Source organism: Equus quagga, chromosome 3 (assembly GCF_021613505.1).
Source record: "Equus quagga isolate Etosha38 chromosome 3, UCLA_HA_Equagga_1.0, whole genome shotgun sequence".
Lineage (NCBI taxonomy): Eukaryota > Metazoa > Chordata > Mammalia > Perissodactyla > Equidae > Equus > Equus quagga.
In genome coordinates this window covers 152,003,491-152,018,154 of record NC_060269.1, presented here as the reverse complement: position 1 = coordinate 152,018,154, position 14,664 = coordinate 152,003,491, and the positions used below count along the sequence as shown (strand labels likewise).

General features: G+C 59.5%; 1 protein-coding gene across 1 annotated transcript in view; it reads right to left on the bottom strand.

The window, feature by feature from the left end:
• The window catches only part of HTRA3 (HtrA serine peptidase 3), a 35,973-nt gene that overhangs the window by 7,625 nt on the left and 13,684 nt on the right, over positions 1-14,664 (bottom strand). Inside the window, exons 3-6 of the mRNA XM_046656353.1 lie at positions 11,407-11,629; positions 7,675-7,869; positions 6,937-6,969; positions 5,519-5,633 (exon numbers count right to left, since the gene is read on the bottom strand). Of these exons, the coding sequence (XP_046512309.1) occupies positions 5,519-5,633; positions 6,937-6,969; positions 7,675-7,869; positions 11,407-11,629 (566 nt within the window). The remainder of the gene's footprint in view (positions 1-5,518; positions 5,634-6,936; positions 6,970-7,674; positions 7,870-11,406; positions 11,630-14,664) is intronic.

Here is a 14,664-nt window from a genome sequence, read left to right as displayed (position 1 = left end):
AAATCATCTATGTAGAAAATCTGATGGAATCTACGAAAAAAGCTAGTAGAACTTGCAAGTGAGCTGTCAAGGTTGCAGGATCTCTTATGATCAACATACAAAAATCAATTTTATTTGTACATTCTAGTAACAAGCAATCAGAAATTTAAATTTAAAAGAATAGACCATTTATAATAGCATCAAAATTATGAAATGCTTAATAACTTTACTGAAAGATAGTGTAAGACCTGTACGCTGAGAGCCAGATAACACCGCTGAGAGAAGCCAAGGAGAGTAAATAATGGGGAGACACTCTGTGTCCGTGGGTCAGAAGATTCAATATTGTCAGAATGACGATTCTCCCCAAATTCACCTATGGATTCGACACAATCCCAGTCAAAATGCCCGCGGGAGGTTTTTGGGTAGGAATTGACAATCTGATTCTAAAATTCATATGGAAAAGCAAAGGTCTAGAATAAGCAAAACAGCTTTGAAAAGGAGGGACGAAGCTAGAGGACGGACGTTGCCTGACGTCAAGACAGCGTAAAGTCGCAGGAATCAGGATGGCGTAACGGAGACGGAGAGACAAGGGGAACAGAACACGCTCGTTTGTTTTTGACAAAAGGAAGGAGCAAAAGCAATTCCGTGCAGAAAGGATAGTCTTTTCAACAGACGGTGCTGGAACAATTAAATATCCAGAGCAAAAAACCAAAACAAAAAAGTTCGATTCATACTTAGTACTATTTTAAAAAGGTTAATTCAAAATACTTCATAGCCCTAAATCTAAAACGTCAGAAAGTAAAACTTCCAGAAGAAAACGTAGGAGAAAATCTTTCTGACTTCAGTTGCAAAGATTTCTCAGATACAACACCAGATCCACAACCCATTTTAAAAAACGGGTGAAATAGACTTTATCAAAATTTACAAAACTGCTCTTTAAAGACAGTTAGGAGAATGCAAAGACGGGCCATGGGAGGAAATATTCGCAATCCATTTATCTGACAAAGGGCTCATCCAGACGTATAAAGAACTCTCAAAACTTAATAAGAACACAAGCAACCTAAATCTTTTAAATGGGCAAAATATTTAAGCAGACATTTCACCAAAGGCGACTGATGGATGGCAAGGGATGGTCCACGTGGGAGCTGAGGTCAGAGCAGGGCGGGAGGCCCGGCCCCCTGGGTCTGGTGGGCTTCGGAAAGCTCTGGTCTTGACCCCAAATGAGATGGAGCCCGGAGGGAATGGGCAGAGACATGCCATGGTCCGCCTTAGATTTTGAAAGGAGCCCTCCAGCAGCAGGAAGAGTCTGTGGGGGTCAGGGAGGGGACAGAGGACCACGGAGGGGGCAACAGCCCAGGTGAGCGCCCCTGGTGGCTGGTCCCGATGGTGGAGCTGGAGATGGCGACAGGGCAGGTGCGGGGTGCACAGATCCCCAAGGTAGGGCCAACAGGGCCGGCTGACGGATTGAATGCGGGGTGGGAAATCCGGAGGATGGGGCTGCCCATAACTGAGAGGGGATGGTGATGGGCAGCCAGGGACTGGAGATGTCCAACAAGAAGCTGTGCCTCCGAGTCTAGAGGCCGGGGAGAGGGGCGGCCGGAGAGGTAAATTTGGGGGAGTCACTCTCTAGATGATGTTTAAATCCGTGAGACTAGATGAGGTCCTCAGAGGAAAGTGGAAAGGCCTAGGGACGGAGGCCTTGGCCCTCCATCCTGCTCCTGACATGAGTCCAGCCACGGGTCAGCTCTGCTCATAACCCCAAGGTCACACTTACAAGGAGAAAGAAACCTATGCTTCCGGTGCTTGTGCGGCAGCAGCGCCCTGGCGGGGCGGAGTGCAGCCCAGGCCACTCGGCCGTCCCACTGGAGCCCTTGTGCAGGAGAGCCCCCTCCCCCAACCCAGAGCCAGCAGGCCTGGCCACATGGGGTTCTCCAGGAACACGGGGTGCAGGCGGCCAGGAGGAGCTTATCGGTCGGCAGAATTGTAAGCACCAGCCCTTCATCTTCCCACCCTTGTTGGGAAATCCCCTGAACGACCCGTGCCAGCCATGCGGCACTGGACATAGGGCTGCTAGAGGTCCGAGTCCTTCTAAACATGTCATGGAACCACTCTGGACCGGACTGAGGCAAGAACATCAACGATGGTAACAAAACAACAGCAAGGGGGTGGGGGTGACCGCTTAAGGGGCGCAGAGCGCTCTCTGGGACACTGACAAAGTCTGGGAGCTGGCGAGGGGACGGCTGCACAGCACTGTGAACGCTCTATCGCTGCTGCGGGGGCCCTGGAGGGGGCTCCGTGTGTATCACGTGAATTTCACCTGGAGAGAAAACCCCAGACCACAGCAAGAGGGAAGGCCACGCCTGGGGCTTCTGGGGCGTCAGCGCTAGTCCTTGACTTGCCCCTGACCCCACCCCAGGAAACGGCCTCCCAGCTCCCAGGGCTCCGGCCTCGGCCGCATCAGCTCCTTTCCCTAGCTCACATCCTACATTGCATTCCGTTCCGGCAAGTCCCATTGGCTCAAAGTGCAACATCCATCCTGGACCCAAGCACTCCTGACCCCACGCTGCCACCACCCCAAGTCAGCCACCAGGAAGGCAGCCCTGGGTCCCACACGGCCTCCGGCATCTTCTCTGTCTCCCAGCAACTGACACACCGTCCCCCTCCCCCCACCGCACCGGGGCTGGCGGGGTTCTTGGAATTGGCACTCCCCACCCAACCCCGCTCAAGACCCTCCGCGGCCCCCCCACGAGCCCAGCGTCCCACGCTCTCACCTGCGGCCCTCTCCCCCTGCCCCGCTGGCCCACGGGGCCACTACTCTGACGTCACATTACATGTTGGCACTCTCATGGCCTCCTCTCCACTAGCGCGAAAACTTGGGGGCAGAGACCGTGAGTCCGGCTCCCAGCTGTGCAAGAGTCCACGGCGCCGAGCGGGCCTCAGACCCCGGCAGCTCTCGGGCTGAATGGGCCCCGCTCTGCAGGTGACAGAGCTGAGGCGTAAGGGGGCCCGTCGCAGAGCTGGGGGAGAGCCCAGACTGCGTCACAGCAGGGACACTAAGCCTCTGTACCTGGAAGAAGGGACACGGGAGAGGCAAAGGGCACCATCCAGGTGCTGGGCCGGGCCGGGGCTCCATAACATAGAACCTTCTCCCCCACCTCTCGGCCCCTGCTCCTGCCTCCCGCCTCGTCCTCGTCTGTTTGGGAAGATTCAGGAACCCAGCACGTGGGACCCCGAGTCTGCCCGTGACCCTGAGACCAGGAAATGTGCGTCTGGGCCCCTTTTTCCCCCCGCCCCCCCCCCCCCGCCAGCCCCTTCTGCAGCTCTTCCCCTGCTCCCAGGCCACAGAGACCCCCTGATCAAGAGATGAGGGAGGGTTTCTACTCCCCAGGCCGGAGATGACCACTGAGGAGCCGTCTCCCACCGTTCACAGAGGGACAGACACCCGTAACCGCCAGCCCCTGAACTCAAACACCCCGCAGGGGTGCCCTGGTCCTAGGACTGGCTGAGCCCCCAGAGCCTCCTGGACCCCAGGCCGAGGTTCCCCCAGACCCCACATGGTGGTCCCTCTTAGCCTGAAAGATCCCAGGGGCCTCTCCACCCCAACTCCTGGATGGGGACAAGATGCACACCTTGACTAGTGCCTCCTGGGTTTAATAAAAGGATGGTTGGTTTTCAAGAAATTTAGACTAACCTGTTTTGGATAATTTGGTATTTTTATTAAAAAAAAAAAAGCAAAAGGGAATGCCAGTCGACTTCAGAAGGATTTTAAATTATCGATTCGGTCATTCAGCTAAGATCGATGGGGTTCTTCGATTGGTCCACGTGTCTGGGAGGAGGTGACAGCTCTGAGGACATGGGTGAATGTTTCCTAGGGGTCTGGGGTGAGGTCAGCACTGACAGCAAAGGAGCAAACGCCGGCCCCTGTGGGTTCTTGTCTGAGAGGCAAGAAGGAAGCGGATGCTGTCACCCCATTTCTAACAAAACGGTCACCACACGGCTCAATCTGTGCAAAGTGCAGCTCCACCGATTTCCAGGAAGGTGGCCCGAGTCAAAGGCACCCCTGAAGCAGAGGATAATTACACTGGAAAAGCTTGGCTATCAGAGAAAGGATCAAGGCTATGACTGGTACAAAGGTGCAGCCCTGAGTCAAGTTCTGAGCTCCCTAGCAGCCAAGGGGAAAAAAGCTCAAGAGGTTAATTGTTCTCCTGTGCAACAGAAGCCTCCAGCTTCTTTAGGGCAGGCTGCCTCTGCCCTGGCTCCAGGCTGTCTTCACAGAAGGGACCTGAGAACCACACGGAGTCCTCGACAGCGTCTCTTCTTGTGGCCAGTCCTCACGGCACAGGTCTTGGCTACACCGGACCGGGGTCCCTGTGCTTGACTGGCGGGGTTGTGGAGGAAAGGGAAAGCATGAAGAAGCCCCCTGCTCTCAACGAACTGCCGATGAGGGGGCTGGGAGGAGACAGGGAAGCAATCTGAAGGTGTGAGTAGCAGGGCTGAGTCAGGTCTGGGTGATGGCCAGGAGGTGAGCATGGGAGACAAAATGGCGGAAGGGAGAACTTTCAACTTGGGTTGAAAAGACAAGTGGGAAGGTGGAGGCCACCAGGAAAGGTCCTGAGAGCCGAAGAAGTGTGACCCTCCTCCACTGACTTCAGGAAGGTGACTGGCATGCCCTCACTAGGGAGAGCCACCGATGCCTGTCTTGGCCTCTCCCAGATGGACGCTCATGGCCATCCAGGAGTGGGCAGGGTGGGCAGGACTCCCCTGTGTGGGTGGGGGTGAGGAGATGCGGGCTGAGAGGAGAGTGACCACCAAAGGTCAGGGGCTGGGCTCCACTCCCCTGAAGCAGAGGCTACGCTACTGGGCAGTCTGCAGGGCCAGAGGGCTGAAAGAGCGAGTACCTAGGGACGGGCAGATGCAAGAAAGGAAGGATGGGTGGATGGAAGAAAGGGTGGGTAGACAGATGGGTGGACGAACAGAAGGAAGGAAGGAAGGATAGACAGAGGAAAGAATGAGTAGATGGATGAAAAGAAGAATGGATGGAAGGAAAGATGGGTGGGTGGGTGGGTCGCTGGGTGGGTGGGTGAGTGGTCGGGTAGATGGATGGGTGGATGAGTGAGTGGGTGGATGGATGGACGGTTGGGTGGGTGAGTGGGTGGATGGATGGATGGGTAGATGGATGGGTGGATGGGTGAGTGGGTGGATGGATGGGTGGGTGGAAGGAAGGAGGGAAGAACCAGGTTTTGACAACTATGGAGCAGCCTAGACAAGTGGAGCCCGAGAGCCCAAGCAGCTGGAGGTGGGAGGTGAAGGCGGAGATCCTCAGCCAGAAGGGGACAGTGTGGAGGGGCAGGGGGTGACCGTGGCCATGAAGCGAGGGTGGGGGAGGAAGAGCTGAGAGGGGCTGAGGCTGAGCTCTCTTGGGGGTCTCAGGAGTTCGGGGCCCAGTCGGGAGTGAGCAAGGGCACACAGCCTGGAAGGAGGGGCCCCAGCCCTGGCACAGTGCCCCCTGGCTCAGCCAGCCCCTCAGGGAGCTCTTTACCTTTGATGTGCTTGTCCTGGAACTCCGTGAGGAAGCGCGTGATTCGGTCCGAGGGGATGGCAAAGGAGATGCCGGCTGCAACCTTGAGCGTGTTGATGCCAATGACCTCACCGTCCTGGGCGGGAGACCAGAGCGGGCCGTCACTGGGGGAGCCCAAGCGACCGCTGCCCTCAGCTGCAGAGCACTGTGTCTGCGGCTCGGTTCCCAGAGCTGACCTGGCTGTCAGAGCCCCTCCCTGCACAGCTCCCGGGGCAGCCCTGGAGCTTCCTGGAAAGGCACCTCGGGCTCACTTCTGGGTCAGGGACCCCCACCTCTCCACCGTTTGCCTCCAAACCTGCCCCCCTTCATTGCTGGGGAGTGTTGGCAGGGGAAGCTTGCGGCCCCCCCTCAGAGGCAGTGCCCACTGACCAAGGGCACCCCCAGGCAGCACTGTGAAGGGCTGAGCCAAGAAGGATGTGGAGGCCTGTGGGACGGGCTCTATCCCTTCCTTCTGGAAGCAGGGTGGGGGCGAGTGAGGCCAGGGCAGTTCCCCAGCATCTCCCACTTTCTCTGCCCCTTCGGAGCTGGCCTCCCTCACTGCCCCTATTCTGCACTCCCTGAGGCTGGTGCAGCCTGGGCCGGATCTGCCCGGCCCCCGGGGACCTCACTCCAGGCACATGTGTAGGGTGGGGCTCCTCCTCACAGCCTGGCATGGGCTTTCCCGGCCATGGCAAGAATGATGTCTGCACGTAGCATTCAGGCCACCGCCTACTCAGCTCACCAGGGGCCCCCTTTGGGGCCGAGCTTTGGATCAAGGCACACTTGTTCTGCCTGACCCATGGGAGCTCGCGGGGTGGGAGGACCAGCCAAGTGGGGGATCCAGGGGATGGAGAGTCCATCATTGGTCCAGGCGGGGACTGCCCTGGACTCCCCGGCCCTGCCTGATGGCAAGGGTTAGGAGTTCCCACGAGCTCTGGCTTCAGGGGAAGAAGCATCTCTGTCTTGGAGCAGGCTGGACCTTGGCTGTGCCGTGTGGCCCCCAGAAGTCCCCACCCATGGCCCGGTCCACCCTTACAGAGCCCAGACTCAGGGACCAACCCCAGGGGCCTGGATGCTGAGTCGTGTGGCATGCCCATCTCATCTCATGTAAACACGAGGACGGGGAGCCCAGGGGAGGGGGTCAGGCCCCAAACTGTGTCTCCCTTGCCCCAGGTCCCTGATGGACACACAGACCCTGCCTGGGCTGCGGTCTCGGGTCATCCCTTATGCCTCTGTCAGCACCAGCGGCCCTTGGGGCACGTCCTCCTCCAGGGCCTCCAGCCCACTGCGTTCCTGACCATCGGGCGTGAAGGTGCGAGGGCCGCATTCCGGGCCCCATCTCTGCCTCGAGGCTGTGCCCCGCACGAAAACTAGAGGCCCCTGCTCTAGGGCACACTCACCAGGTTCACCAGCGGTCCCCCGGAGTTCCCGTACTGCAAGGGGAGGAAAGGCGACGTTAGCTGCGCCCGGAGCCCCGTCCCCGAGTTCTGGAGCCTTCCTCCAACTATCACTCTAACCAGCAGAGACTTGTCATCGAACTTTATCTCCAACAACATCGTAAGGCCTGGCTGCTGTCCCCATTTCATGGGTGAGAAAGCCAAGACCCACAGGGGCCAAGTGGACAGCTGTCTGAGGACCGGGTCTGACCTGGCCAGTGCTGTCCGCACAGAGCTCACAACCTAGCTCCAGCCTCGCTTCGCTGTCTCCACTGCCTGCAGGCTGGGCGGCACTGGGGGGACGCAGGGTGGGGCCCTAATTCTCATCCTGCCGGCCCCAAGGAGCCTCTACAGTGACTGACATTTCCAGAAGAGTGCCCGACCCAGAGGTGGGCGCGGGGGCATCTGCACAAAGGGCTTTGTGAACGCAAAAGGTGCAATCCAATGTGACAATAACAAAAACTAAGAAATGCCGACTGGGCTGTGTAACTTGGGCTATGGCCCTACCTCTCTGAAGGGCTGTCTCAGGTCAGGGCCGCAGTCTCTCACTCCCAGGGCCCACTCGGCACCCGTGGGTGGAAGTCACAGGGGTCAGACCCCACTTAATGTAAAGGAAGGACTTTCTAGCAAGAGGACTGACGAGTGATGGGGTGAGCTTGGGGGACAGGGAGCGAGCGCCGCCATGGTGGCTGGAGGACTCACGTTGATGATGGCATCCGTCTGGATGTAGTCCATGTCCGAGTCGCGGAGGCCCAGCTCCTTGCCATCTCGCTGGGCCGTGCTGACGATGCCCGTGGTCACGGTGTTCTGCAGGGCGAAGGGGCTGCCGATGGCCACCACAAACTCCCCGGGCCGCAGGTCCCCCGAGTGGCCCAGCAGCAGCGCGGGGAGCTTTTTCTGGGGGGAAGGCAGGGGACACAGGAGGGAGGCTCAGTGCTCTGACCACGGCCAGGCCCCCGGCGGGGTGGTCCAGGAGCAGCTGGATAGAGCGGTCATGGGCAATGACCATGGGAAGTCAACAACGCAGACAAGACGGGCCGGCCTCCAGCTGACCCATGGTGGGGCAAGAGACCCAGGGCTGGTGCTCATGGAGCAGGGACCGCAGGTCCCCCCAGGGCAGGCCACAGGTGTCCATCATGGGGAGGACACCAAGGGAGTCCAGCTGGGCATGGCCTCCGAGGTCACTGAGCTCAGTGGTTCAATGGGCACAGGTCCCTCTGAAAATTGACAGAAGCTCTGGGCACCACCACCCAGAAAACGCAGCCCCCACAGTCTGACGCACACAGTCTACAGATCTGCAGAGTCCCGGCCCAGCTGGGGACCTGGGACCCCGGTCTTGAAATCTCTGATGCACACAACCTGATCTCCCACTATAGACACATGAGGAAACTGAGGCACAGAGAGAGAGAGCGACTTAACCAGCTCCACCATCATCCCTGCACACCCAGACACCACACACTGCCCTCTTGTTTTCACATGGAGCCGTTGCAGCGTCTGTCTGTCATTTGACTCTGTGACCAGACTGGGGCTCTGAGAGCGGGCTGTGACTTGCCTGCCTCCGCGTCCCAGGAGCTGCCGGGAGCTCGCGCAGGGGAGGGGTCCCCGTGTGTCAGGAGGTGGGAGTGGGGCTCGGTGCCTGCACCCACGTCGAGTTCCTGGTTGTGGTTTTGCACCGCCCGTGTCAGATATCACCTCGGAGCAGCTGGGAGGAGGGCACGGGGACCCCTCAGCACGGCTGCTGCAGCTTCCTGTGAGTCTGGAACTATTTCCAGACAAAAAGCTTTCTAACAAGGCGCTGGAGACGGCCACGGCCAGATGCCAGGGCCCTCACTCTAGAGATCTGGAGACGGGCAGGCAGGACCCACCCGGCCACTGGACTGCCCGATTCCACCTGCCGCTGCTCTTCCTTCCCGTTTCAGCGGCTGTCCCTTCTCCATGTCAAATACAGAATTGTTTCTTTAAAGAGGCATCTCTCCTATCAGCTATTGTGAAAGATGACACGAGTGGAGCCATATTAAAATAGAGCCAGAGCAAGCATTTCAGAGGAATTGCCTTGCACGTCTTTTCTTTTCTTTTCTCTCTCTCTCTTTTTTTCTTGGTGCGGAAGACTGGCCCTGAGCTAACATCTGTTGCCAATCTTCCTCCACTTTGTATATGGGACACCGTCACAGCACGGCCTGACGAGTGGTGTGTAGGTCCGTGCCCGGGATCCAAACCCACGAACCCTGGGTGGTGGAAGCGGCGTGGAGCGCACAAACTTAACCACTACGCCACGGGCCAGCCCCCATCTTGTTTTCTGTATCTTCCAAACTGTACCAAACCGCCAACATTCCAAGAAGTCAATAAGGATAAGAATATCCCATTTGTAAAAACTGACGAAATTGGGCTTTGCTGATGACTTAATCACTGACCAATCAACGAAGCACAAGTCTAGCCTTTTGCCCCATGACTGAATCTCACGCCAGCTCTGAAGTACAGACCCAGCCTGGCCTCATCCAGCACCAATGAACTCTTCCCCAACACAGCTCACCTCACCTTCCTCCCTTTTCCCACAAAAACCCTGCCCCTCTCTCCTGCAATCTGGACGCTGTTTGGGTTGCTACTTGAATCTGTGCTCCCCAAACTGTAATTCTTTGATCCCAAATAAACGCTTTGCCTCTTAGCGGTTTCTGCTTTCATAGGCTGACACTATCAGGAAAAGAAGACAGGAGAACGCCTGTCAGCAGGAGTGAGCTGCGGCCCACCCGGCGCAGTGCTTGCCCACGTGGGGCCTCGCTGCGCTGCTTTCTGCGCTGCTGGGGTGGGAGCAGCCTCTGTCAGTGGCGCAGGGGGTCTCATCTGGAGGAACTGGACCAACAATTTTAGGGGCAAGGACTAGAGAGCCAATCCTTTTCATGGCGCACTGGCCATAGAGTAGGGGACAACGACGTCCGAGGACAAGGTGAGCAGGAAGGGTCCATTCAGCCCTTCCTTGCTGTGCCTGGGTGGGCTGCGGGCCAGCAGGCTCCCCAAAGCTCCATCTGACACCCCGCATGGGAGTCAGGTTAACCGGTGTCCATGGTCGGGAGGAAGCAGTGGGCACTGACCAAGCCTGCAGGCCCTGGGGGGTCTCGGGCACCCGGCCCTCCACCGGCAACTTTGGCCACAGGTGGCTGCTGGGACGGGCCCTCTGCCCGCGGGATTCCGTCACAGCGCCCGGAAGGGGAGAGACCCAGCGGCAGCCAACAGGGGTCTCTGGGCAGGGGTCGCATTGTGGTCCTCGGACCAAATCCAGCCGGCTGCCTGTTCTGTAAAGTTCTACTGGACACAGCCACGCCCGTTGTGTCACCTCTGGCCGCTCTCTGGCCTCAGTGCAGAGTTGAGGGGCTGCCATAAGGACACGGGGCCCCAAAAGCCTAAATTATTTACTATCCGTTGCTTCATGGGAAAATTCTGCCAGCCTCTGTCCTCAAGCACATCCTCATCCCCCAGCCTCAGTTTCCCCCTCTTTAAAATGGCAGTGGCGCCCCCAGACTCAATAACAACCGTGAAAGGGCTCAAAATTGGGGAAGGGTCCACGACAGGACGATTTCGTGGCACCATTGTCTCCTCGCCCTCCACTGGGCAAGAGGAGGCCTCCTCGAAGGAGACCTCTCCCCACAGACGCTGTCGACTGTCACTCAGAGAGAGAAGCCAGGTCCAACCTGGCCCAGCTGGCCCGGCCAGCACAGGCGGCCCCACCGCCCGGAGCTCACGCGCAGCAGGGCGCAGGGACCCACAGGGACCCGCGGCAGCTCTGAGTCATCACTGTGACACTGGACAGGAAGAAACCACTCAGGAAGGCCAGACAGAGCCGAGCGGGCCAGCCCTGCCCTCGCTTGGGGTCGTGTCGAGCAGCTCCCTGGACCCTCTTGCCCTCAGTTTCCCCTCTGAGACAGCAGGGCACTGATGCCCCTCCATCAAGGGCTGTGGTGAGAGGAGAGTGTGCACAGCAGGCCTCCCGGACACATGGTGGTGGTGACGGCAGCATCAATGTGGCTGCAGGGTAAGTCTGCTTGGTCAGCTATGGGGGGTCCGGATGTGCAGATGGAGGGACTGGGGTACGTGTCCCAAGTGCTCCCCACCAGCCTCCGTCACTCCCGTGGGGGCAGCTGTGTCTCCTGGAGTGGGCCTGGGAGGGACAACGGAAGTGTCCCTGCACCTTGGCGGACCTCTGTGTGGCAGTGACTGTGGCGGCACGTTGCCTGGACGGCAGCCTCCCTTTGCCGCGCCCCACGGCTCAGGGAAGCACAGGGCAGGCACCCAGAGTCCCAGTCTGACTTGACCCATGACAGGGGACAAGCAGCTGGTCCCCCCTGGGCCTCAGTCCTCCAAGTGTCCAGTGGGAAGGTTGGGCTGGTGCATCTCTGAGCTCTGGGGTCTGGGAAGACGCCCCCCACCCCGCGGCCCACTCACTTTGGGGTGGATCTTGATGGTGGCGATGTCCGACTTCTTGTCGATGTCTTGGATGGTGGCCTCGTAGGTGTCGCCGTTCTGCAGCTGCACCTTGAGCTGCTGCCGGCCTGAGACGGAGTTGGTGCTGGACACCACGTGGGCGTTGGTGATGATCAAGCCGGCCTCCGACATGATGAAGCCCGAGCCGCTGGACAGGGGCACGTTGCGGCCGAACAGGGGGTGTCTGCGGGGAGATGAGCATGGCGGGCGTTCAGGGTGGGTGTGCACTCAGACAGGGGTCACACAGCCGTGGGCCAGCAGGCGAGGAGCAGAGCCAGGGTGGGGGTAGAGGACATGGGCTTGGAGGCCACTGGGCCCACACTTACTGCTGTGGCCTTCGCCGGGTTGCTCAGGGCTAGACCCATTTCACAGCTGTAAGGAGGGGATGATAATCTCTGACTTGCAGTTTGCCGGTTGGATGTGAGGCCCATAAATGTTGGGCCTGTGATGCCAACAGCAGGCACAGCCACCCCAACATCAGAGCACCAGAGCCAGACAGCCCAGGTTCCAGTCTCAGGTCCAGGCCCCACTCCCTGTCTGCCTGACCACAGGCGGGTCATTTAATCTCTGAGCCTCGGTCTCCCCATCCAGGAAATGGAACAATAGCACCCACCCCGCTGAGTGACGCCCAGAATGCACTCAACAAACACGGCTGTCACTGGCACAAAGGAAAATGACTGAGGTGCACACAGCATCCACTGGGACTGTCACAAAGCCCAGAGGATGCCAGTTTCCAGATCTCTGACTAGGCAGAGAGGGTAAGCACTGAGGGGACAGGCTCCCACCTCCCGCCGGCCCCTCCCCTCGGGATGCCTGCCTGAAAGCCCCTAATGGTGGACAAGCAGAGCTGGTGCTGGGCTCTGCTCAGCAAACTCCGCACGAGGCGCCATGCTTCCGAGGACACAGGGGGACGGGGAGCACTAGATGTGGCAGGACGGGACAAGTGCCCACAGACATAAGGTGACACCCAGCCTTGGCATGTGCCTCCGTGAAATGGGACCGAATGGGCCATGCAGCTGGCGTGGGGCCCGAGGTCAGTATTCCCTGACGGGGACAATGCTCAACCCTCGCCGGAGCCCTCTGGGGAGGAGTCACAGCCCCCTGTGGGGACGGACACAGCTCAGGACCTTCTCCTGGGCAGGACACCTCTGGGATCCCAGCACAGGCCTGGACGGAGCAGGAGCTCAGTGTCTGAGGCTGCTCAGCAGAGAGGAGAGAGACAAACGGGCCGAAGGGGCTGGCAGTCGTGCGGGAGAGGAAGCACAGAGGGGCGGCGTCCCCCAGGGAGGTGAGTCTCGGCGGGCCCAGAAGCCCTGCCTCGGCCGACAGGACAGGTGACAGCGGCTAACAGCACCAAGAGCTGCCTCTGAGCCAGGGATGAACTCGTTTCCCACCCATGGCCACCCTACGAGGCAGGTAGGTTTCCAGTTTACAAGCAGGGAAACAGGCCTAGCAACGTGAACCACTTGCCTGGGTTGGACAGGCAAAGGGCAGAGCAGGGGTTTGAAGCAAGCGGCCCGGCCACTCGGCTCCCTTGCAAGGCGACCACAGCATCTTTCCACCCAAGTCCACGTGGGCCCTGGGCGGGAGCTGCCCCCAGTGCCTCCAGAAACCTGGCCTGACGCGTGTAGCATTCGGCGCCTATCTGCAGAAGGGTCCAGGCCGCCCAGAGGCCTCCTCGCCTGGGTCAGGGTCACCCCCGGGGCCATGGTCAGTGGTCATCATTTGCATCTGGGATCAGCCTGCCTCAGCCTCACCCGCCCACCTGCTCAGACATCTGCCTCCGAGGCTGACGGGACACTGTGTTGCTGCCGCCCGGCCGGGCCGCAGTTGGCAACTAGCTGGCTGGAGCCTGGCGCCCAGGGCCTCTGGAGAGATACTGCCCCTGTCCGAGCCACCTGCAAGGCCAGGGGCGTGCCACTTCTCACGTCCGATTGTGACTCCGTCTCAGGGTCTGTGCCCGAGGCGAGGGCCGTGAGGGGTCAGCGTGCTGCAGAAGGACGGGCTCGGCTCTGGGGTCTGAGAGACCTGGGGGCCCCCCAACCCAGCACTCAGGGGCTCTGTGAGCCTGGGGAAGTTTCCAGGCCTCTGCTTCCACATCCAGAAAACTGGAACAGGAAAGCCCGCCTTCTGGGGTTCACAGGAAGATGCTGAGGGCACCAGAGTGGAAGGGCCTCGGGGCGCGGTGCCTGCACACATGATCCGTCAGCGCTGGGGGGGGAGCTGGGCCTCTGTGAGGTGGGCGTGCACCGGGGCTGTTTTGAAAAATGTGGGCAAGGCAGCAGACAGGGCCAGGACACAGTAGGTGTTTTGACAGTGCACGCAGGCCATTGGTCCACTCGCCCCCAGGGAGCAGCGTCCATGGGGAGCCCAGTCCTTGGCCTCCAGAGATGGGGGACAGAGATGCCTGTGACAAGGGCTCCCACTGGGCAAGCTCCATACCCAGCAGGCAGGGGGCCCTGTGCCGGGACCAGGAATCAAGGTGTAGCCAGCTCTGCCCACTCCCGGAGACCTCCACGGGCCTCCGTGCCTCGGGGTCAGCATAGTGGCTCTGGCCGGCCCCCAGCCCTCGGGGAAGGTGCTGTGAGGACAAACAAGGCCCTGGAGGTGACTGTCCCCTCCAGTGGAACGGCGCACACGAGCCAGCTCCCTCCGAGCCCTCAGGGTGGAAAGGGGCTCTGACCCTACGAGCCTCATCTGGGCTGTGTGCGGGCCCCTCCCACACACGGGCCAAAGGGAAGACAGACGGACGCAAGAAACACTTTGAACTGGCAAGGCCACGCTGTCAACGTCTTCTCTGTAGAGTGTTGAAGTCGACTTGGGAAGAGACCCCAGGATTCCGGGGCCACCAGTCTGCAGGGCAGCAGCCTTCGGGGTCCCTCAGACGGGCCCTGTGATCAGGGGAGGAGGGGGTGGGGTGCGTGGGGGCGGGGGGACCAGGGGCGGAAGGAGGGGGTCTGGGCCCTGTCTCTGCAAGGGGGTAGCTTGCACTGCTCACTGCTTCCCTTCTGATTCATTCCTTCACCATTCATTCACTCATCCACTCATTCATTCTGTCTATTGTCAATTCCCTCATTCATGCATTCCTCCACAGTACGTTCAGGTACTCATTCGCTCGTTCGCTCCTCCAGTCAGTCATCCATCCCTTCATCCATTCACTCACTCCCACGCTCATCCATTCACACACCCACCCACTCCCACACTCATCCATTCACACAC